At 42.1% G+C, this 25473-nt stretch overlaps 2 protein-coding genes across 2 annotated transcripts; one reads left to right on the top strand and one right to left on the bottom strand.

Moving 5' to 3' along the window:
- Nucleotides 1–5865: 5865 nt before the first annotated feature.
- bscl2 (BSCL2 lipid droplet biogenesis associated, seipin) lies at nucleotides 5866–11296 on the bottom strand. Its single transcript, XM_071338010.1, has 9 exons — nucleotides 11009–11296; nucleotides 10691–10772; nucleotides 10398–10541; nucleotides 10044–10178; nucleotides 8585–8682; nucleotides 8259–8394; nucleotides 8050–8122; nucleotides 7888–7968; nucleotides 5866–6906 (listed from the first exon to the last, which is right to left on the bottom strand). The coding sequence occupies exons 1-9, from the start codon at nucleotides 11215–11217 to the stop codon at nucleotides 6899–6901; spliced, it is 966 nt and encodes a 321-aa protein (XP_071194111.1). The 5' UTR covers nucleotides 11218–11296; the 3' UTR covers nucleotides 5866–6898.
- An 8636-nt stretch (nucleotides 11297–19932) lies between these two features.
- On the top strand, nucleotides 19933–24762 carry LOC139537109 (guanine nucleotide-binding protein G(I)/G(S)/G(O) subunit gamma-3-like). Its single transcript, XM_071338013.1, has 3 exons — nucleotides 19933–20069; nucleotides 24334–24433; nucleotides 24559–24762. The coding sequence occupies exons 2-3, from the start codon at nucleotides 24335–24337 to the stop codon at nucleotides 24706–24708; spliced, it is 249 nt and encodes an 82-aa protein (XP_071194114.1). The 5' UTR covers nucleotides 19933–20069; nucleotide 24334; the 3' UTR covers nucleotides 24709–24762.
- Nucleotides 24763–25473: the final 711 nt, after the last annotated feature.

Raw genomic sequence — 25473 nt, forward strand, 5'->3', positions numbered from 1 at the left:
CAAAATCTTATTTATTTTCTATAATACGCTTAATGATCGGCTATGAAAAGCTAAATTACATTTACTTCTGAGGTGCTGACTTGCTGCACCCTCGACAACTACTGTGATTATTATTATTTGACCATGCTGGTCATTTATGAACATTTGAACATCTTGGCCATATTCTGTTATAATCTCCACCCAGCACAGCCAGAAGAGGACTGGCCCACCCCTCATAGCCTGGTTCCTCTCTAGGTTTCTTCCTAGGTTTTGGCCTTTCTAGGGAGCTTTTCCTAGCCACCGTGCTTCTACAACTGCATTGCTTGCTGTTTGGGGTTTTAGGCTGGGTTTCTGTACAGCACTTTGAGATATCAGCTGATGTAAGAAGGGCTATATAAATAAATTTGATTTGATATAACACTTTTTACCTAAACGGGTACTTTTCAACAAAACTCTACCAATTGTAACTTCACTTATCCTTCATTGCTCCTTGAAACATTAAGTTATCTAAAACATAAAAAAATACATGTATTTAAAAGCAAAGTAAAATCGTGGACCAAGTGTTTAATAAATACTTTTAAGTGCTATCCTCTGGGAATACAATGTACATCTTGCTGTATATGTTTCGACCCAAATAAATAAATTAAAATTCCATTCAACACGTGGTGGTCCTTGTAACAGCTCTAAAAAGCATATTTACTCAAGGAAAATCATACAATAATGTATTGCAAAGGTGTAAACATAATGCATGTTCCTTATGTTTAAAAAGAACAACTATACTGCAAGAAATGGAGAAACATTACATTTGTAACAGTGTAATCTTCAGGGTCAGCATTCTGCAGCTCAGGGCACTCTGATTTATATGGTAACCATAATCAATCAATCAAATGTATTTATAAAGTCATTTTTACATCAGCCGATGTCACAAAGTGCTATACAGAAACCCAGCCTAAAACAGCAATCAATGCAGATGTAGAAGCACGGTAGCTAGGGAAAACCCCCTAGAAAGGAAGAAACCTAGAGAGGAACCAAGCTCTGAGGGGTGGTCAGTCCTCTTCTGGCTGTGCCGGGTTGAGGTTATACCAGTACATGGCCAAGATGTTCAAACGTTCATAGATGACCAGCAGGGTCAAATAAAGAGGGGTTGTAGAGGGTGCAACAGGTCAGCACCTCAGGAGTAAATGTCAGTTGGCTTTTCATAGCCGAGCATTCAGTGTTAGAGACAACAGGTGCGGTAGAGAGAGAGAGTCGAAAACAGCAGGTCCAGGACCATAGGCTTCAATCCCAGGCACCAAGACATTCTCAACTATGTTGGTGTACCTGCTCAATCACATTCCTTAAGACTCATAACACATAGACCTACTTGCATATTTGCCAGCTATGCCACTCCTTGTTGTTGTTGAACCATGGGAAATGCACAGGAGTATACTCTCCCGTTCCAACCAGAAAAGCCCCAGGTCCTCACCTCAGTGGCAGATTCATCAAGTAATTTATGTTGAAATATCCAGCCCCCTGACTGACATATTCAACACCTCCCTGCGTGAAGGAGTGGTTCCACATCAATGGGAGGAGGCAATAGTGTTCCTCCTGCCGAAGATTAATCCACCAAGCATTGACCAGATATGGTCCGTCTAGCTCACGCCCCTTCTGGCAAAGGTGTGAAGGTTTTGTTGCTGAATGGGTGACACAGGATATCCAAAAGAACATCTCCAACCAACAGTTTGGCTGCCTCAAGGGATGCTCAATCACCCAGTGCCTTGTAAGCATGGCAGACCAGTTGTACAGAACAGAAGACACCAGAGTCACCTCTAGCACATGGGTCCTGACAGACTACAACAAGGCCTTTGATCTTGTGGATCACACCATTGCAATGAAACACCTTTTGCAATTATCTGTCCGACCAGAGATCGTGCCATGGGTTTGTAACTTCCATTCCGGGTGTAGCAATACAGTACCATGAGACTCCTGTGACCTCCCCCAGGGCACACGGATTGGTCCAATTGTATTTGTGGCTCACGTCAATGGTGCATCAGAGGGCACCCTATCCAACTCCTGGGCCTTTGTGGATGACCTGAACCTCATCCAATCAAGACCCTTATGTGGCACTTCCACCATACAGCAGGACCTCAACCAACTAGCTGACTGGTCAGATCCAAACAAGATGAAGGAAACCGAAGGTTCTTCATGATGAACCATCTTCACCACTTCCATCTCCCGCCGAAGACCTGACAGTCTACACCTGCTTTGTCCGTCCAGTGCTCGATTACGATGCTCCAGTATGGCACCCAGGTCTCACAACACAACCAACTTGACAAGATCCAACGACGTGGAACCAAAATCATTATGGGCCTCACCTACAGCTCCTACAACTCTGCATGCAGTGACCTGGGATTGCAGTCCTTGGAGTCCCGCCGCACCCATCGCTGCAGAACCTCTGCCCAGAAGCTTGCAAAACCCCAAGAATAGAAATGGCTGACAGTGGCAGATCTACCCAATCCAGTCACAAACTGAACCTTCCCCCTACTCTGACGGACAGACACTACAACAGCCCGATGTCATACTTTGTGAGTCCGCTTAATGCTACTTAACTGTAATATTGTATACTACATCAAATTTTTTCAATTAATTTACTTGTGGTGCAATTTAGCTATTAGCTGCATATGTGTAAAATTCTAAATAAACCTTAAATATAACAAAGGCTGAACAACTCTGTCATTGCTACAATGATTCAGGAAAGGGAATTAAGTAAGCATTTCAAGACTGGAGTGTCACGTTGGCATAAATGAATCGAGAGGCAGACGCAGGAATGCGTAATAGTTTTTTTTATTCAGCCCAAATTACGACGTGCGGTGTAAGGGAATGAAGAACAAAAAAAACACGTAACAAGACACATAGGGTAGAAACCCAAAACAAAAGATCGAGGAGTACCTCGAATAAATAACACACGCACAATGATTAACACACGGGACGAGACCCGTGATCTGCGCAATCCACAAGGGCACGAAAGCTCAAAACACACACACCAACAGACATTGTGACAATAATCGACCCCACCATGGTGAACAAAGGTCACATAAATACAAGCAGTAGGAATATGGGCCAGGTATGCGCAATGAAAGTTCCGGACGGGCCAGTTGTGGCTGCTGAAGTGGCGTTGTCGGACGGACCCGTTGCGTCGACGTCGGACGGCCCAATTGCAGCTGCCCAAGTTGCGGCAGCGCCGGACAGACTAGTCACAGCGTCGGACGGGCCATTCCCGCCGTCTCCCTTAATGGTCGATTATTATGTCACGTTGGCATGAATGATTTGGGAGACAGACGCAGAAATACGTAATATTTTTTTTAAAATTTTGCCCAAATTACGGCGTGCCGTGTAAAGGCAAGGGGACGAAGACCAAACAAACCTGTAACAAAAACACAGGGCTGAAACCCAAACAAAAGAGCGAGGAGTGGTGGTGAACATTACAGAGTGTTCGTGGGTCTTTTTTGTACGAGTTAATCTCGTGTTTTCCCCAATGCCAAATTAAGAGCTTCATCCACACATTGTGGAGAGTAACCTCTTCTTAGAAACCTATTGCGCATCTCCGCTGCTTTTTCTAGATAGTCCTCTGTGGAGTGGCATATACCGTGCACTCTGAAAGACTGGCTTCACTGAAGTCCTCTTTTTAATGGTTCAGGGTGGAAGCTGTCCCCCTGTAATATAGTATTTCTGTCTGTTTCTTTTCTATACAGAGATGTAAACAGGGTTCCATTTGATTTATCAATCCACATATCGAGGTAATGAACACGTTTAGTATCACAATCAATAGTGAATTTGAGATTGGGGTCAATGAGTAATGCCATAAAGTCTGACAGCTTTTCTCCCGTTCCTACCCATATGCAAAAAAATGTCGTCAATATATACATACCATTTCAGGACTTAATTCAAAAATTGATTTTCGTTTAATGTTAACAAAACGTTATTCAAAAAGACCCACATAAAGGTTAGCATAGCTCGGAGCGAATGTGGAGCCTATCGATGTTCCATTCGTTTGGAGGTAGTATTCATCATCAAACCTGAAATAGTTATACATCAAAACATATTCAGCCAACTTTAGAACAAAGTTTGTTGGTTGGTATTCGTTTGTATCTGTCTCAAATAGTCAGCTAAAGCTTCTGGTATGTGGACTCTCGACATATGTGACCAAAATACAGTCTTCTGTTAATCCCATTATTGGTGAGATCTTGTTTATGAAGTCTATAGTCTTTCACATATGATGGCAATGCTTGCACGTGAGATTTAATAAAACATTCTACGAAGTTCGACAATAGCTCTAGCATTGAGCCTATTCCTGCAACTACTTGTCTGCCTGAATAATTCAATCAAATGTATTTATAAAGCCCTTTTTACATCAGCCGATGTCACAAAGTGCTAATTGCCTTGTGTTTTAGGATTGTCTAATTTCGGCAAAATGTACAGGCATGGACATATGGCACATTTGCAGCAAAGATATTCATATTCAGGTTTTGACATAAGGTTATTTAATAGGGCTTGCTCCAGATTAGAGCATATATCCCTTTGGAACACCTGTGTGGGATCAAAACTTAATTTTCTATAGAAACGTCCATTACCGAGTTCTCTTCTTTGTATCTCTGAATCTCTTCTTTGTATTTTTCATAGTCTAAAACGACCACAGCACTCCCCTGTCTGCAGGTTTGATAACCAAAGATTAACCTTTCATTAGTTCATTAAGGGCCTGTTCTTCTGAATGCGTTCGACTAACCAATAACAGGTATTAATCGAGTTGTTAAATATAGGACATAATTTGCTTTTGGGTTTAAAATGGGTACCAGTTCTTTGTTGGGTTTTTAGGCCCAAAACAGTGTTTTGAGAAAACATGTGCTTAAGTTTAATCTTGCAAAATAATTGAAACAGATCTACTTTCGTATTGAATGGTTTATCTGTACATGTAGGTACAAAAGAGAGGCCCTAAGATAAGACTGAGACTTACACATCAGTGAGCTCTTTTTTGGAGAGGTTAATTACCGCGTCCTGCTGTAGCTCCGTGTCCACGGCCTGTGTTCCTGGTCCCCTCTTTGACCGCTTGCCTCTCCCACATTGTTTATTTTCTGTCGTGGAGCCTTGTTGAGCTGCTTTCGGGCAACAACAAAAAAACAGTGTGGTGCGATGGTATCTGGAGTCGCTGTCTGTAGGGAATTCACTCTCAGTGGATGCCTCTGTGTCTGCGTGAAAGGGAAAGGCACGTCGAGGGACCTGTGAGTGTGTAAATGTGAGCGATGATCCATGGTTCAGAGACTCATCCAGGGTCCCCGTCTCTGACGCAGCATAGAGTCCCCTAGCTGAGGCACCTGGGGTCCCGCCACTGCACCTCTATCCTGCAGATCAGCAGGCTCCTCTTCACTTGCATCGGTCTCATAAATTTGAAGAGCCTCCAGAAGCACTGGGGGCTCATCTGACGACGACTCTAGAGCCGATACAGCGAGGCAGAAGAAGAGACCGCTTGAGTTAGGCTGAATGAAATGAGGCACCATCATCTACTTTTAAGGTCATTAAATAACTGTCAGAAGATAATGACGAAATTATCATAATAGTGAAAAGGTTCCTACAAACGACTCAAGAAGTTTGAAAGAGTCTGTTACCTGTTTGACACTGGCAAACCCGAAGGCTCCTTCAGTGAACCAATCACATCTGGTGTTTCCAGCTCCAGACAGAATGCAACGATAAAATGTGAACAGCAACTGTGCTGAACATAATAACAGTACGGTAACATTCATAGCATGATGTTACACAAAACATAAACAGAATCCACAACTACTCTTCAAGTACAAACCCACAACACAGCGTGTGGCTAAACTAGTAATCTAACACATTGTGAGACGAGTCAGATTTAAATTGAATCAACATCAGTTTATTTAAAATTGCTGGTTTCTAAAATTCTAATAGTTAGCCTAATTTCAGTGTATGTGATAAAACAAGCATTGAGAAAGTAGAGAATCATTGTACCATCTAAATCACTGAAATATCCCAAAATATTATATTTTCAACAATAATTTTGTTGCCTGTTTTGCCATCAATACATGTCACATATCAGTTTGCAAATATTGTTAAAACATTTTTTTTTAAATCTATGAGTTAATAAAGCCATATACAAACATGGTCTCTTTTTCCTTTCTTGATTAAGGCAGCTCCAAAATGCAGGTGTTTCAGCCTAGCTCAGTGCTATCTCTGGTGGTGGGGAAAATACAGAGCGTAGGGGTTGGTAATGTTGTCTAGTTGTGCCGTGATTGGCTCAGTGTTCTGTCACTCATGGGGATACTACGTCATCACAAAATCTACATAGCTCAAAAATGTAAGCTCCTTGGGTGCTACCACATATTTACATTAGAAGTGCCCATCCAAGAAGGCTCAAGGTCATTGGCTACAGATAAAATGACGTCAAATCACGTTATATCTACCGTAGCTTTGATTGGACTGATTCTTTAAAAATCTTAGCTAGCAAGCTAGACTAGCAGTCATCATCATGAATCAAGTTGATCATATACTGGCAAATCCTTCTCAAACCTTGTCATATGAAGAAAAATTATAGATAAAATGTATCGGTGCTCATCGGCCATTGGACATAAACATTAGACAACAAGTTGGAAATCACAAATTCAACAATGAGTGGTGTGGAAGGAATCAATGGCTAACTGCAACCGTTGCAAAGCAATCACTAGCCTGCTACTCAGTGGAGAGGGTGTGTGGTCCATGTCTGAGTTTAAGGGTTTCTTTTCCAAGCTTTAAAGGATAAACATTCACATGCAATACCATAGGCCAGAAAAGGTTGAATACATTGGCCATGTTGTCAATCCAGCATGACTTCTGACGCATCCAAAGCAACTGGAAACTCGGAACTGGGAAATCTCAGACTTCTGTGAGTTCACCTTCCTGTTCAAGTGAGCACAGCACAACAAGGTGAGTCCAAAAATGTCTTGTATGCTTCTGCATAAATTATGTAATATGCCGGGGAGATATGTATACTGTAGCTATGAAAGTAATACTAAATGTTTGTTGTGTAGTAAGCTGTTAGTAGCCCATGTGCCTCACCCTAATAATTTGGTCCCTTTCACACTCATAACTTAGACTTCTGTTCTGACATGGTGGTGCACATGTAGCCTATAGCCTGTTGAATATTGTAAGAGCTTTCAGTGTCTGCTTATATGCCCCCTTTATTTGTCCTACGGTTCTGACTTGGTGTACAGGGAGAATACTGTAAGAACGGCCCATGTTCTGAATTCTGTCGCTGTACATTTAAAAAATGCTGAACAAATAGTTATATTGACTAAGTTATTCTTAGCTTGCTTAATTGAAATTACGGATTGTCTCTTATCCGCGCATCGTTCCCTTATGCCATAGTTTGTACATCTCAAATGTCAGTAGAGCACATTTGTTTAAGCAAGTCAGCCATATCAGCTATGCTTTTTAAAAAGGCAGTAAATGAGGCTGAATTATCTGTTTCACTGCCAGACAAGGCTCCACTGATAGCCAGGTGTAGCGGCGTTAAGGATTCACTCCATGGTGCTGAAAAGAAAGCTCTGCTGTTGGGACAGCTTTATGTAGGCCCTAACAGTTTGTGGGCACCGTTTGTCACCCTTATAGTGCAATTAATGTTGCTAATGTTATGCAGTGGCTTTTCTGGCATGCATCCACATATTTGGGGGGGGGAGTTTTCCCCACCAAGATTTACATTTTAAAATCACCACTGCGCACAGAACAGATCTATCGCTTCTTAGACTTGCTTTCAATGAGAATTACAAATCTATAACTCACAATTCTATGTAAATTTGGTCGGGTTGCCAAAAAAGTTACATATTGTAGGTTTAATATATTCTTGTGTATACACTTTTATTCACACATTCACACCCTCACCTTTCTGTATTACTGATGCTTCTTGTCTAGGTTCTTCCAACTGCTCAGCAACATGATCATTGTCTTTCTGTGGAATTTTAGCTAAAACACATTCAGATGAACCATGTTATGTTTGTTTTACACAATGCGCGTGATGCCTGTTGCAGAGTAGAACTCACTCACTTTGTGAGAAGGACATGCGCTTCCGAGCCTCTTCTCTTCTCCACTGCATGCGAGTCGTGTCTCCCATCATAACCTACGGACAAGAAAAACAAAACAAAGTTGATGTACTGAGGATCACCTCACAGCAGTTATATTTTAATGTAAGATATATAGATGTACTGCATAGATGGGGAACGTTCTATTACAGAGAAAATGAGACCGAATCTTACCCTGACCTGCTCGGGAGGCCAAAGTCCCCCCCATATAAACTGCAGGTATCCAAAGAGCACAATGACACTGAGGAAGGCAAAGTTGCTGGCCACACCTATCACTCCAGACATCACCGGGAAATTGTACAGGAGGTATCTATTAAGACAAAGGGTTCAGATATAGGAATAGAAGAGGATGGGGAATAGGAGAAAAACAAAAAAGGAAGATACAACAGTAGGTAAGAACATCAATGACATTCCATGTATTTGACTTATTGGCCTCAAATAATCTGGATTTGAAACAGATTTTTTTTTATATACTATTGGAATACATTGGAATACCTTACCTGATGCCAGTGAAGAAAGCATGGATCCTGAGCTGAGCTGAATAGACCTGCACCCGCCGAGACTGAATCTCAATGACAGCGCCAACAGTGGGTTGATACTGTAGCGAGAGAAATGTACAGGTAGAGAGAAGCAGAGATCAATAATAAGAGAGAGAAAAATATTTTGACCTTATTACCTAAAAAGACTAGTCTGAGTTGGCCAGTCTTGCAGCACTGAACAAATGCAAGACCAAGTGGTCTGGCTTGCAAGACAATTAAAAGTCTAATAAAATGGGAAACTCATTCTTACTTTGAGAGGACATTTTATTTCCGACAGGTTGTATTTGTCTGGACTCCTTAATAAATGAGGTCTGTCCAAGTACTGTTTAATTGAAAGCACATGAACAGCGAAAGCTGCTGAAAGGGAAGTATGCTTGGTCAGGGAGGGTTTCACACAAGTAAAATCGAATTTCATCAAATAAAAATGAAATGGGTTGAGTGGAGATGAAGGGTGGAACTAAAAATAACAAGATCACTAATGTAAAATACACTGTGTCCGTAAAATGTATATAGGTTTAGAACTTGTGTGAAACAGCACAGTTGAAAAAGATATGACAAATAGGATCACGGCACAAGGCAAGACCCAAATGCAGACACAGGAGGCAGATGGTTGGAGTCTTACAATGTTTATTCATCCAAAGGGGTAGGCAAAAGAATTTGTCTGTCCACGACCAAAGGTAAAAACCAGATCGGAGTCCAGGAGGTACAGAGTGGTAGACAGGCTCATGGTCAAGGCAGGCAGAATGGTCAGGCAGGCGGGTACAAAGTCCAGAAACAGGCAAGAGTTAAAACCGGGAAGACCAGAAAAAGGAGAATGCAAAGAATGCAAGCAGGCGAATGGGAAAACCGCTGGTTGACTTAGAAACATACAAGACAAACTGGCACAGAGAAACAGGAAACACAGGGATAAATACACTGGGGAAAACAAGTGACACCTGGTGGGGGTGGAGACAATAACGAGGTCAGGTGGAACTGATCAGGGTGTGACAAATAGAAATCTAAACTGGATGGTGATGGGACCAAAGAGAACTATTGTAAAATACACTGTGTCCGTAAAATGAATATAGTATGTATAAGCTGGAAGTAGAAGCCTAAGTGTTGTTGTCCATTAGTTAACTCCAATTAGGGGAAGGGGTGGAAGGGTTAGTGGAAAATAATAAAGGAAAAAATATACATTTTATATATTTACAAAAAAATATAGATGATGCAGAGCATTACATTGATGGAGCCACAATCTATCTGCAATATTAAAGCTGATTTACCACCCCCACTAAAAAAATATATATACAGATAACTTGCAAATGGTAATCACAAGATCATGATGATCTGATTCAGTAAGAGGGCACAGTGAACTAAGTGCAAGCTCTGTGGGAGAGGAAAACAGATTTGACATGCACAGGCAACCACAAACAGCACTTACAGAATTTGCCTTGTAGTCTGAGAAGAGCTCAACCTCAACGAGCTGCTTCTGCTCCGTCATCCCAGTCAGCAGGAGAGGAGAGAACAGTAGAGTATTTAAGGTCTGCAGAAGACCAGAGCGGTAGTGCAGCATAGCCTGTTGGAGAAAAGAAAACAGTCACTGTCAGAGGGCCCCACAATAATCAAATACATCACATTGTGAAGTGTGAGAGGATATTTTATGTGGGAGGAAACGGAAGGAACGGGCACGTTATGTTCCACTAAGAACAAACTGGCTCTGAAATGCTTGGAGAGGCTCAATAGTGGTGTTTGGTAGGAAGACAAAACAGAATAAACTTGGCACTTTAGCACTCACAGAGCGCACCACAGCTGCAACTGTCTGGTCATCGTTGGTGTAGCAAGACATCTTAATCATGAACATGCCAAGCTGTTTGTTGACAAGCGACTCAGGCATTTCCAGCTCTAAAGAGATTCGATATGGCTGACCATAGATCATAACCTAGGAAAGACAATGAGGGATAGAATACTGTGAGAGACAATGAGCATACCTGACTACAGCGATCATTTCTTAGCATATTGTAATTATATTAGCATCTACCTCAGGATAGACGGGGTGAGGGAAACGATGGTTATGTGTGAAGAGCATACCTGGTCTTTGCCATTCTTCAGCAGTGAGATGTTAGCCACAGGGAAAGAGCAGAGGACTGAATTGGTAGCATCACAGTCGGAACTAGAACAAACAGCGGCCAGGAAAAAAGGTGTGACGTTATGGGCCTATGCTTTTTACCTTGACATGGTACTAACAGCACAAAATAAAAATCATGTGCAACAGCATAGAGCATTTTGTTAAGTGTAGCTAAATGCAAATGCAAAAGCAATTATTTGAAAGGAGTAGAAAGACTGGATTTTACTTCAATTTGAAGAAAAAAAGGCACCAAACAAACTTTCCATGATGTCTCCCAGTACCTGTAGTGGTAGTGCACTGGTGTAGAGAAGCTGACGGTGGGCATATAGGAGTAGTAGAAGCTACCATAGAGGAAGACGGCCACCCAGACCAGCAGCGCTAAAACGCAGAAAAGGATGGCAGCCTGCAGTAAAGTCCGACGGGCTCTGTGGAGAGTTACCCCCAACACAACTTGCAGCCACAGGAAAACTGGTCCCGTTACACCACCCATGGTGACCAACCCAGCACTGACTCTTTCCAGACGTTCCACACCACTCGCTGAGATCTCACTGCCTTTTATTCCTGTGGCTCCTGTTAAAAGCCCCTCGCTATCTCTTTCTGTCTCTCTCTCTCTCTCTCTCTCTCTCTCTCTCTCTCTCTCTGTTTACTTGGAAAATTAGTTTCTATTTTGAAGGTTATGGCGCCCTGTTCATTGGAAGACGCCCACTCAACAATGCCAACATTGGCCCGCTCATTTAAGTGAACTGCTGTACGGAATAATATCTATATATTTGTCACATCCCTTAATATGACATTACTTTCTTAGCTAATTTACCTTTTCTTTGTCTACTGCAAGTTTAAAATCTGATAATGAGCTGTTGACAGGTCTTTAATATTATTTCTGTAACAAGCTGTAAAATAGAAGAGAATAGCATTGAGACTTTAATGCAGATGGATACGGAATACAAAAGCACCATTCAAATCTACATCACTCGGAAGATAAAAATCATTCTGCTTTAGGAATTTCTAGGAATATAATTTCTAGTGCATCATACAATGAGTTTTAAGAGTTTTTTTCTACACGGCCAATGGACATGTGAGATAGCAATTAGACATACACACACACAAGACAGATATGAAAATGTAAAAGATACAGGACTAGGGAATCCATCGAAATGACAAAACATTAAGTATAGCTAGCTACACTACATGACCAAAAGTATGTGGACACCTGCTCGTCAAAAATCTCATTCCAAAACCATGGGCATTAATATGGAGTTGGTCAATTGTCAACTCTATATACTCGAATCTCAAGTAAACCCCCTCTTCTCCCCACTCCTGGACAAGCTCACTGAGGGGAGGGACTTGCGCACAGACATTGTGGAGCCAAGAGCCCCGTTAATCACGCCATCCCTTCACATGGTTTAACAGATACATTCACATATGAAGACAATGTTCCATTCTGTACTCCTCCCTTTCTGATATTCTGCATATTACCAGAGACATGTAAAAGACAAGCCTGACCTCTCCCCTCTCTGGGCCCCAAGTGACTGAGCCCTAGTTGAAAAGGGAAAAGTGCAACTGCCAACAGTATAGTCCAAAGGGATACATTCTAATGACAAGTATCTCACATAAGCATATTATGTAAATAAAACATCTTATTTATCTATGTTACCCAACTAATTCTGATTCATCCGCAACAGGTTACTCTAAGCAGTTTAGTCTCCTCAACTTACTCAATTTCCACATTATTTATTACAAGATTCAGTTGAGGTTTAGGGTTTAGTGAATGATTTGTTCCAAATACAATGCTCTTAGTTTTTGAAATATTTGGGACAAATTTATTCTTTGCCACCCATTCTGAAACTAACTGCAGCTCTTTGTTAAGTGTTGCAGTGGGCCTCACGAGTCGCGCAGTTCGGGTTCGATCCCGGGCTGTGTTGCCGCCGGCCGCGACCAGGAGACCCATGAGGCGACGCACAATTGGCCCAGCGTCGTTTGGTTTGGGGGAGGGTTTGGCCAGCTGCAATGTCCTTGCCCCATCGCGCTCTAGCGACTCCTTGTGGCGACCGGGCGCATGCACGCTGACTTCGGTCACCAGCTGTAAGATTTTCCTCCGACACATTGGTGCGGCTGGCTTCCGGGTTAAGCGAGCAGTGTGTCAAGAAGCAGTGCGGCTTGGCGGGGCCATGTTTCAGACTACGCATGGCTCTTGACCTTCACCTCTCCCGAATCCGTACGGGAGTTGGGGAGAAAAAGGGGTGAAAAGTGATTTCACTCACTTTCGTAGTTGACGCGTAAAGTGTTGAGTCATCCGCATACATAGCCACACTGGCTTTACTTAAGGCCAGTGGCATGTCATTAGTAGAGATTGAAAAAGTAAGGGGCCTAGACAGCTGCCCTGGGGAATTTCTGATTATACCTGGATTATGTTGGAGAGGCTTCCATTAAAGAACACTCTGTGTTCTGTTAGACAGGTAACTCTTTATCCACTATAGAGCAGGGGGTGTAAAGCCATAACACATACGTTTTTCAATCAGCAGACTGTGATCGATAATGTCAAAATCCGCACTGAAGTCTAACAAAACAGCTCCCACAATCTTTTTTATCATTAATATCTCTCAGCTAATCATCAGCAATTTGTGTAAGTGCTATGCTTGTTGAATGCCCTTCCCTATAAGCGTGCTGAAAATCTGTTGTCAATTTGTTTACAGTAAAACAGCACTGTATCTGGTGAAACACAATTTTTCCAAAAGTTTACTAAGGGTTGGTAACAGGCTTTTTGGTCGGCTATTTGAGCCAGTAAAGGGGGCTTTACAATTCTTGGGCAGGGGAATTACTTTTGCTTCCCTCCAGGTCTGAGGACACACAATTTCTAGTATGCTTAGATTGAATATACGGCAAATAGGAGTGGCAATATCATCCACTATTGTCCTCAGTAATTTTACATCCAAGTTGTCAGACCCTGGTGGCTTGTCATTGTTGATAGAGAACAATAATTTTTTCACTTATTCTACACTCATTTTACGGAATTCTAAAATAACAATGCTTGTCTTTCATAAACTTGGACGTGTTGTGTCAGTGTTTGTTGCAAGCATGTCATGCCTAAGCTTGCTAATTTTGCCAATGAAAAAATAATTTAAGTAATTGGCAATATCAGTGCGTTTTGTGATGAATGAGCCATCTGATTCAATGAATGATGGAGCTGAGTTTTCCTTTTTGCCCAACATTTAATTTAAGGTGCTCCAAAGCTTTTTACGATATTTCTTTATGTCCTCTATCTTTGTTTGAGAGTGTTTCTTCTTCTTCTTATTCGGTTTACGTACAATTCCTTTGACCTCATGGCTTGGTTTTTGCTTTCACATACACTGTCAAATGTGGGACCTTATATAGACAGGTGTGTGTCTTTCCAAATCATATCTAATCAATTGAATTTACCACAGAAGGACTCCAATCAAGTTGTAGAAACATCTCAAGGATGATCAATGGAAACAGGATGCACCCGAGCACAATTTAGAGTCTCAAAATCAAATCAAATATTATTGGTCACACACACATGGTTAGCAGATGTTAATGTGAGTGTAGCGAAATGCTTGTGCTTCTGGTTCCGACAATGGGTAGCTTTGATGCACCTGTACTGACCTCACCTTCTGGATGATAGCGGGGTGAACAGGCAGTAGCTCGGGTGGTTGTTGTCCTTAATGATCTTTTGGCCTTCCTGTGACATCGGGTGCTGTAGGTGTCCTGGAGGGCAGGTAGTTTGCCCCCGGTGATGCGTTGTGCGTCTGCACTACCCTCTGGAGAGCCTTGCGGTTGTGGGCGGAGCAGTTGCCGTACCAGGCGGTGATGCAGCCAGACAGGATGCTCTCGATTGTGCATCTGTAAAAGCTGTTGCGCCTTCTTCACCACGCAGTCTGTGTGGGTGGACCATTTCAGTTTGTCCGTGATGTGTACGCCGAGGAACTTAAAACTTTCCATCTTCTCCACTACTGTCCCGTCAATGTGGATCAGGGGATGCTCCCTCTGCTGTTTCCTGAAGTCCACGATCATCTCCTTTGTTTTGTTGACATTGAGTGAGAGGTTATTTTCCACACTCCGAGGTCCCTCACCTCCTCCCTGTAGGCTGTCTCGTCGTTGTTGGTAATCAAGCCTACCACTGTTGTGTCGTCTGCAAACTCGATGATTGAGTTGGAGGCGTGCATGACCACGCAGTCATGGGTGAACAGGGAGTAAAGGAGAGAGCTGAGAACGCACCCTTGTGGGGCCCCAGTGTTGAGGATCAGCGGGGTGGAGACGTTGTTTCCTACCCTCACCACCTGGGGGCGGCTTGTCAGGAAGTCCAGGACCCAGTTGCACAGGACGGGGTCGAGACCCAGGGTCTCGAGCTTAATGATGAGTTTGGAGGGTACTATGGTGTTAAATGCTGAGCTGTACTCAATAAACAGCATTCTTACATAGGTATTCCTCTTGTCCAGATGGGATAGGGCAGTGTGCAGTGTGATGGCGATTGCGTCGTCTGTGGACCTATTGGGGTGGTAAGCAAATTGGAGTGGGTCTAGGGTATCAGGCAGGGTGGAGGTGATATGATCCTTGATTAGTCTCTCAAAGTTACCTTAGTTCAGTTACCTTAGCATTCTTGGGAACAGGAACAACGGTGTCCATCTTGAAGCATGTAGGCACAGCAGACTGGGATAGGGATTGATTGAATATGTCCATAAACACACCAGCCAGCTGGTCTGAGGACGCGGCTAGGGATGCCATCTGGGCCGGCAGCCTTGCGAGGGTTACTTTTTCTTTCTCTACTGCAAGTTTAAAATCTGATAATGTGCTGGCCGGTCTTAAATAATATTTCTGTAGCAAGCTGTAAAATAGAAGAGAATAGCATTGAGACTTTAATGCAGATGGATACGGAATACAAAAGCACCATTCAAATCTACATCACTCTGAAGATATAAATCATTCTGCTTTAGGAATTTCTAGGAATATAATTTCTAGTGCATCATACAATGAGTTTTAAGACTTTTTTCTACACGGCCAATGGACATGTGAGAGAGCAATTAGACATACACACACACAAGACAGATATGAAAATATAAAAGATAAAGGACTAGGGAATCCATCGAAATGACAAAACATTAAGTATAGCTAGCTCCACTACATCACCAAAAGTATATGGACACTTGCTCGTCAAAAATCTCATTCCAAAACCATGGGCATTAATATGGAGTTGGTCCCACCTTTCCTGCTATAACAGCCTCCACTATTCTGGGAAGGCTTTCCACTATATGTTGGAACATTGCTTTGGGGACATGCTTCCATTCAGCCACAAAAGCATTAGTGAAGTCGGGCACTGATGTTGAGCGATTAGGCCTGGCTCACAGTTGGCTTTACAATTCATCCCAAATGTGTTCAATGGGGTTGAGGTCAGGGCTCTGTGCAGGCCAGTCAAGTTCTTCCACACCAATCTCAACAAACCATGTCTATATGGACCTTGCTTTGTGCACGGGGGCATTGTCATGCTGAAAAAGGGCCTTCCCCAAACTGTTGCCATAAAGTTGGAAGCACAGAATCGTCTAGAATGTCATTGTATGCTGTAGCGTTAAGATTTCCCTTCGCTGGAACTAAGGGCCCTAGCCCGAAACATGAAAAACAGCCCAAGACCATTCTTCCTCCTCCACCAAACTTTAGAATTGGCACTATACATTGGGGCAGGTAGTGTTCTCCTGGCATCTGCCAAATCCAGATTAGTCCGTCAGACTGGCAGATGGTGAAGCGTGATTCATAGTTCCAGAGAACGTTTTTCCACTGCATCCAGAGTCCAATGGCGGCAAGCTTTACACCACTCTAGCCAACGCTTGGCATTGCGCATGGTGATCTTAGGCTTGTGTGCGGCTGCTCGGCCATGGAAACCCATTTCATGAAGCTCCTGACAAACAGTTATTGTGCTGACGCTGCTTCCAGAGGTAGTTTGGAACCAGGTAGTGAGTGTTGCAACCGAGATAATTTTTGCGTGGTATGTGCTTCAGCACTCAGTGTTCACGTTCTCTGAGCTTGTGTGGCCTACCACTTCTGAGCTGAGCCGTTGTTGCTCCTAGACATTTCTACTTCACAATAACAGCACTTACAGTTGACCAGGGCAGCACTAGCAGGGAAGAAATTTGATGAACTGACTTGTTGGAAAGGTGGAATCCGATGACGGTACCACGTTGAAAGTCACTTGCCAGTGTTTGTCTATGGAGATTGTATGGCGGTGTGCTCGATTTTATACACCAAATCCACTAATTTGAAGGGGGGTCCACTTACTTTTGTATGCACAGTGCATTCGGAAAGTATTGAGACCCCTTGACTTTTTCCACATTTTGTTACGTTACAGCCTAATTCTAAAATGGTTGAAATTGATTTTTTTCCCCTCATCAATCTTTGAGCCCTAGTCTACACACAATACCCCATAATGACCAAGAAAAAAAAGATTTTTTGAAATGTTTAAAATGTATTAAAAAACTAAACAGAAATGCCTTATTTACAAAAGTATTCAGACCCTTTGCAATGAGACTCATAATTGAGCTCAGGTGCATCTTTTTTGACCATCCTCAAGATAATTCTACAACTTGATTGGATTCCATATGTGGTAAATTCAATTGAATGGACATGATTTGGAAAGGCACACACCTGTCCTTATAAGGTCCCACAGTTGACAGTGCATGTCAGAGCAAAAACCAAGCCATGAGGTCGAAGGAATTGTCCGTAGACCTCAGAGACAGGATTGTGTCGAGGTACAGACCTGGGGAAGGGTACAAAAAAATTCTGCGGCATTGAAGGTCCCCAAGAAAGCAGTGGACTCTTCCTAGAGCTGGCCGCCCAGCCAAACTGAGTAATCGGGGCAGAATGGCCTTGGTCAGGGAGGTGACCAAGAACCTGATGGTCACTCTGACAGAGCTCCAGAATTCCTCTGTGGAGATGGGAGAACCTTCTAGAAGAACAATCATCTCTGCAGTGCTTCACCAATCAAGTCTTTATGGTAGAGTGGCCAGACGGAAGTTACTCCTCAGTAAAAGGCACATGACAGCCAGCTAGGAGTTTGCCAAAAGGCACCTAAAGGACTCTCAGATAATGATAAACAAGATTCTCTGGTCTGATGAAACTAAGATTGAACTCTTTGGCCTGAATCCCAATCATCACTTCTGGAGGAAACCTGGCACCATCCCTACGGTGAAGCATGGTGGTGGCAGCATCATAATGTGGGGATGTTTTTCAGTGGCAGGGACTGGGAGATTAGTCAGGACCGAGTGAAAGATGACCGGTGCAAAGTACAGAGAGATCCTTAATGAAAACCTGCTCCAGAGCACTCAAGACCTCAGACTGGGGTGAAGGTTCACCTTCAAACAGGAAAACGACCCTAAGCACACAGCCAAGACAACGCAGGAGTGGCTTCAGGGCAAGTCTCTGAATGTCCTTGAGTGGCACAGCCAGAGCCCGGACTTGAACCGGATCGAATATCTCTGGAGAGACATGAAAATAGCTATGCAGCGACGCTCCCCATCTAACCTGACAGAGCTTGAAAGGATCTGCAGAGAAGAATGGGAGAAACTCTCCAAATACAGGTGTGCCAAGCTTGTAGCTTCATACCCAAGAAGACTTGATGCTGTAATCGTTGCCAAAGGTGTTTCAACAAAGTACTGAGTAAAGGGACTGAATTCTTATGTAAATGTGATATATACATTTTTATTTTCAGTACATTTGCAAAAATTTCTAAAAATCTGTTTTCACTTTGTCATTTTGGGGTAATGTGTGTAGATTGATGAGGGGGAAAAAACATTTAATCAATTTTAGAATAAGGCTGTATCATAACAAAATGTGGAAAAAGTCAAAGGGTCTGAATACTTTCCCGAATGCAATGTATAGTGTAACTATGCTGCTGCTGGCCAGAGCCCCTATAATAGAAGACTCGTCTGCTGCTGGCTAGCTAGCTTCAACATTATCGTAAAGATAACAACATTTCAAAATGATCATGAATGACAGTGGTAGCTACCCATATATTTAGACAGAATGTCATTTATTTTATATGATCTAGGATTCAGTTGACATATTAAAATCTTGATAGCAATACACATATAAAGGTAGCAAGCTAACGTTATAGCCAGCTACATGGGAAAAATGGCTAACTCGCGCAAGGCAAGTGCAAGTGATTGGCAAGAATGCATCGAAATGTGCAACATCCTTATAGTCACCTTTTCGTCTATAGTACCTCAAGCACTATAGATAAATAATGTACATACACATAATTGTGATTATTCAAAGTTAAACATCGTATAATATTTATGATACACACTTCTATTTATTGTAGATAGCTAGCTACTTTCTAAAAATGCAAAAACTACAGCCAAACTGCAAATAAGATACGGACGAGAGGACAAACTTCAAGAGCAAACCGACTCGTTCATGTGCAAAGGGGGTTGAAGTTGATATAATTTCACACATCAGTATGTAACCCATGAAAATTGTTATGTATGAGAATGGATGTAGACATTTCAAATGAGAAAGATAAAATAGATTAGATTAGGGAAGATAACGTGGTCAAAACCATAGCCTATGCTTAACAGCTCATAGAAATTCTTATTAATATGTTCATCATTAATAGAAAAATAATTCAACTGAATTCAACATTATAAGAAATATTATCCATGCCATTGTCCTTGTTCACATCTTCTATTCTCTCCAATTTAATAGATTGAGATAGAGACTGTAACATGAGAGGTGTGATGGGAAAGGGAGGAAGGGTGGAGAAAGGAAGGGGCAGCGTTGGTAGGGTGGACTACAAATATCTCTTGCCAAGGTGGGAAAGACCATTGAGGGCAGTATGATGATAGAATGTAAAAGTCAAAGAGCCCAGAAACTGCAGCAGTTCCCATGGCAACAGAAGAGAGAGGTAGAGAGTAACTAATAAATAATATAAATTCTAACAGTGCATATCAATGATTGTGAATATTGTATTTGGCCTGGACATAACATCATGTTCATCTGTTGTTATGTCAACGATTTAGTCTGTGAGACTCCATATCCGCCTCATTCCCCTTTCTTTTCATGTAGAGATGGTATGATCCAGCTTGCAGAAGAAAATCGATTCCAATGGAGCCCTCCTCCCTTTGCCCGGAAGGTTCCACTCACTGCAGAGGGGGTTCTTATGCATGTACTAGGAGTCTGATGTTCATTATAACAGAATTTCAGGGTACAGGACTGTTTACCAGAACGGTGTAGCATACATGAGGGGTGGGGTTCAGCTACACTAAAAGCCCTAACACGGGCAGATAGAGGGAGAGAGAGAAGTGGAGGAAGAGAAAGTACCTGAAGAGGAATACAACAAGGGTAAGGGAGAGGATGACAAGAGGTGATGAAGGAAAGGAATAATCAGAGGAGCGGGAGAGGCCCAGAATGAACTGGTGTTTTTGCCTCTCTCTTTCTCCAGTTAGTGATTTCTCTTCACACTTCTTGTCCATTCATTATTTGTTTCCTGTTGAACTTTCTCTGCGTACTGTCACTTCAACTTGATTTGTATTAGCCAGGCAGTGGTGTACTGTCACTTCAACTTGATTTGTATTAGCCAGGCAGTGGTGTACTGTCACTTCAACTTGATTTGTATTAGCCAGGCAGTGGTGTACTGTCACTTCAACTTGATTTGTATTAGCCAGGCAGTGGTGTGCTGTCACTTCAACTTGATTTGTATTAGCCAGGCAGTGGTGTACTGTCACTTCAACTTGATTTGTATTAGCCAGGCAGTGGTGTACTGTCACTTCAACTTGGTTTGTATTAGCCAGGCAGTGGTGTACTGTCACTTCAACTTGATTTGTATTAGCCAGGCAGTGGTGTGCTGTCACTTCAACTTGATTTGTATTAGCCAGGCAGTGGTGTGCTGTCACTTCAACTTGATTTGTATTAGCCAGGCAGTGGTGTGCTGTCACTTCAACTTGATTTGTATTAACCAGGCAGTGGTGTACTGTCACTTCAACTTGATTTGTATTAGCCAGGCAGTGGTGTGCTGTCACTTCAACTTGATTTGTATTAACCAGGCAGTGGTGTACTGTCACTTCAACTTGATTTGTATTAGCCAGGCAGTGGTGTGCTGTCACTTCAACTTGATTTATATTAGCCAGGCAGTGGTGTACTGTCACCTCAACTTGATTTGTATTAGCCAGGCAGTGGTGTTCTGTCACTTCAACTTGATTTGTATTAGCCAGGCAGTGGTGTGCTGTCACTTCAACTTGATTTGTATTAGCCAGGCAGTGGTGTACTGTCACTTCAACTTGAATTGTATTAACCAGGCAGTGGTGTGCTGTCACTTCAACTTGATTTGTATTAGCCAGGCAGTGGTGTACTGTCACTTCAACTTGAATTGTATTAACCAGGCAGTGGTGTACTGTCACTTCAACTTGATTTGTATTAGCCAGGCAGTGGTGTGCTGTCACTTCAACTTGATTTTTTATTAGCCAGGCAGTGGTGTACTGTCACTTCAACTTGATTTGTATTATCCAGGCAGTGGTGTGCTGTCACTTCAACTTGATTTGTATTAGCCAGGCAGTGGTGTACTGTCACTTCAACTTGATTTGTATTAGCCAGGCAGTGGTGTACTGTCACTTCAACTTGATTTGTATTAGCCAGGCAGTGGTGTGCTGTCACTTCAACTTGATTTGTATTAGCCAGGCAGTGGTGTACTGTCACTTCAACTTGATTTGTATTAGCCAGGCAGTGGTGTACTGTCACTTCAACTTGATTTGTATTAGCCAGGCAGTGGTGTGCTGTCACTTCAACTTGATTTGTATTAGCCAGGCAGTGGTGTGCTGTCACTTCAACTTGATTTGTATTAGCCAGGCAGTGGTGTGCTTATATCCTTCGCATATTTGATGTTGATATGATTTGATGATATTCACATACATCTAGATCTTTGTGTTGAGGCATTTGTGCATTTGGCCCAGTTTTTTGGCTGCTTGAGCCATTCAATTGGTGTGTTCCCGTCAAATGAGGTCCCATAAATAACTGTCCATATCAAATATATCTACAAAATCCCATCATCCTGACCTAAAACTATTTGTTTTCAACAAGAACAAGGGGCTGTTTCTATACTTTCTATAAGCTCTAGAGATTGTCCTGCCATTGGGATCATAGTGCTGTCTGCTTGAACACATAATGACAGACAAACTCATGATAAAATTAATAGAATATAACCTATTTTACATTATTTAAAGATTACAGCTAGAGTGGTAATGGTAGAGAAAATCATACATGGTCTCTGAACATACATGTATTGTACTCTTGGTTGTCCACATATTCTATAAAAAGCACTTATCTTTCAGCCAGTACATATACACATATTAAAGAAGCCCTCCGGGATCCAAAATCATAACATATATTGCACGAATTGGATTCGTAACATATCCCACGAAATGCTAAATTCGTATGATATCATACAAATTGCAAAATTCGTAACATATCATACGAAATGGATGACATAGTACACAATTGGATGACGTAGTACACGAACAACAGGGACCATGTTTGGCTCGTGAGCACCACTTTCAAAAACTAATGGCTGAAATTTTACAAAAGTTTGAGATTGCATCTTTAACCGACTTAAGATGACTATCTGTATAGCAAATAAATTGTACACTGACAATTAAACCAATCATCCATGTACACATTATGAATTGTCCTACAGCTTGTAAAGATGCATGCAACAATTTAAACGATTTTACTGAGTTCAAATCAAATGAAATTGTATTTGTCACATGCGCCGAATACAACAGTATTTCCGTGAAATGCTTAATTACAAGCCCTTAACCAACAATGCAGTTCAAGAAATAGAGTTACGAAAATATTTACTAAATAAAATAAAGTAAAAATTAACACAATAAAATAACAATAATGAGGCTATATAGGGGGTACAAGTTAGTCGAGGTAATTTGTACATGTATGTAGGGGTAACGTGACTATGCATAGATAATAAACAGCGAGTAGCAGCAGTTTAAAAACAAAGGGGGGGAGGTCAATGTAAATAGTCTGGGTGGTCATTTGATTAATTGTTCAGCAGTCTTATGGCTTGGGGGTAGAAGCTGTTAAGGAGCCTTTTGGACCTAGACTTGGCACTCTGGTACCGCTGGCCGTGCGGTAGCAGAGAGAACAGTCTGTGACTTGGGCGACTGGAGTCTTTGCAATTTTTTGGGCCTTCCTCTGACACCGCCTAGTAAAAAGGTCCTGGATGTTACAGTTCATATAAGGAAATCACTCAATTGAAATAAATTCATTAAGCCCTAATCTATGGATTCACATGACTGGGCAGGGGCGCAGACATGGGTGGGCCTGGGAAGGCATAGGCCCATCCACTTGATAGCCAGGCCCAGCCAATCAGAATGAGTTTTCCCACAAAAAAAGGCTTTATTACAGACAGAAATACTCCTCAGTTTCATCAGCTGTCCGGGTGGCTGGTCTCAGACAATCCCGCAAGTGAAGAAGCCGGATTTGGAGGTCTTGGGATGGCATGGTTACACGCGGTCTGCGGTTGTGAGGCCGGTTGGACATACTGCCAAATTCTCTAAAACAACGTTGGAGGCGGCTTATGGTAGATAAATGAACATTTAATTCTCTGGCAACAAGTCTGGTGGACATTCCTGCAGTCAGCATGCCAACTGCACACTCCCTCAAAACTTGAGACATCTGTGGCATTGTGTTGTGTGACAAAACTGCACATTTTAGAGTAGCCTTTTATTGTCCCCAGCACAAGGTGCACCTGTAAAAAGATCATGCTGTTTAATCAGTTTCTTGATATGCCACACCTGTCAGGTGGATGGATTATCTTAGCAAAGGAGAAATGCTCACAAACAGATGCAAACAAATTTGTGCACATAATTTGAGAGAAATAATCTCTTTGTGCATATGGAAAATTTCTGGGATCTTTTATTTCAGCTCGAGAAACATGGGACCAACATGTTGCGTTTATATTTTTGTCCAGTATAAAAACATCCCTGTATTATAGAGATTTTTATTATATATAGATGAGATATTGTTTTTCTTGGGCAAGGAGCTTATTTGTATTTTTTTATTTAACCTTTATCTAGGCAAGTCAGTTAAGAACAAATTCTTATTTTACAATGACGGCCTACCCCGGCCACACCCCTAACCCCGATGCTGGGCCAATTGTGCGCTGCCCTATGGGACTCCCGATCACGGCCGGCTGTGATAAAGCCTGGAATCGAACCAGGGTCTGTAGTGACACCTCTAGCAGTGAAATGCAGTGCCTTAGACCTGCATTTGGCATGGAAGTAGTAAATTACACCATTGGTCCCTGGAGATAGACAGAGGAGGAAGGAGAGCAGAGGAAGATTGAAGTAAATGAGCTAAAAAAGTGTGTCAAATTTAGGAGGGAGTGGAATTGGATGCAGTCAGTGATTCATATATATTTTCACTGATAAGAATCCATAGAAATGTAATCTACCTAGAATGAATGCAGTGCAATGTTTTAATGTGATGCACCATGATGTACATCTGCCTTTCCAGCCGTCAGTGGTCTTTTTTCTGAAACAAATAATTGAATGTGTTTGCGTCAAACATGTGCCAAATGTATTCTTGGCTCTCTTGACAGGATGAAAGGAGACACCCCAGTGAACAGCACCATGAGTGTCGGCCAAGCCAGGAAGCTGGTGGAGCAATTGAAGATTGAAGCCAGCTTTTGCAGGATCAAGGTAAGCCTCGGCAGAGGCATCATGCCCATTGAAACTGAGGGGGCACATTGCGCGTGCCTTAATGCCTTTGGTGAATGCCCACATCTTCATTTCCAGTCTTGATTACCACTACTTGCCACCCTCAGGTATCAAAGGCGGCTGCAGACCTGATGGCATACTGTGATACCCACGCCATTGAGGACCCCCTCATCACCCCTGTGCCCACCTCGGAGAACCCATTCAGGGAGAAGAAGCTCTTCTGTGCACTCCTGAGACAAGCCACAGGATGGTTGTGAAAAACAATGTCCAGACAAAAATTTACATTTACATAAACAATACGTAACCATTAACATATAAGGAGTCATGATGATAGCCTTTCAAAACAAATACACATCTAAAACACACCAACAAAGCTAACAGAATCTTGAACCGAAGAAAAACATACAAGTGGATATACTGTAAATACATTATGCAACATTAAATAGCTAATTTCTCAAATCAACTCAATAGGCAAGACGGATGATGGAGAGGGGTGACAACACAAATTGGAATTATTTGGAACTTTTAATACACACTTCATGGTAAATATCCATTGCCTGCCCTAATCAGCCTTTGTTAAATAGTTTGTCTGCGATAGACAGTCCTGGATGTCACTTTTTTAAGCGTTGTTGCAGAAATTTAGGTGCCACTGGATCAGTAATTGAATCTTCATTTAACTAGGCAAGTCAGTTAAGAACAAATTCTTATTTACAATGGCGGCCTACAACGGCCAACGCTGGGTGAATTGTGCGCCGCCCTATGGGACTCCCAATCACAACCGGTTGTGATACAGCCTGGATAAATGATAAAAGCGGTTTAACTTGTCAAGTGGGTGCCTAATAATAAATAAGTTATGCCTTTATGACAATAACATTAACTAAGAGGTACATTTCATAAATTGTTATTCATTTCGAGACCAGTCTTTAAGGTTGCTTAGGAATATTATCACTCTTCAGATCAGTGTTACAATGTAGACCTTCACTGTTTATATTTCTTAAAAATAAAGAGCTCTGAATAAAAGG

Source organism: Salvelinus alpinus, chromosome 13 (genome assembly GCF_045679555.1).
Source record: "Salvelinus alpinus chromosome 13, SLU_Salpinus.1, whole genome shotgun sequence".
NCBI classification, from domain to species: Eukaryota; Metazoa; Chordata; class Actinopteri; order Salmoniformes; family Salmonidae; genus Salvelinus; species Salvelinus alpinus.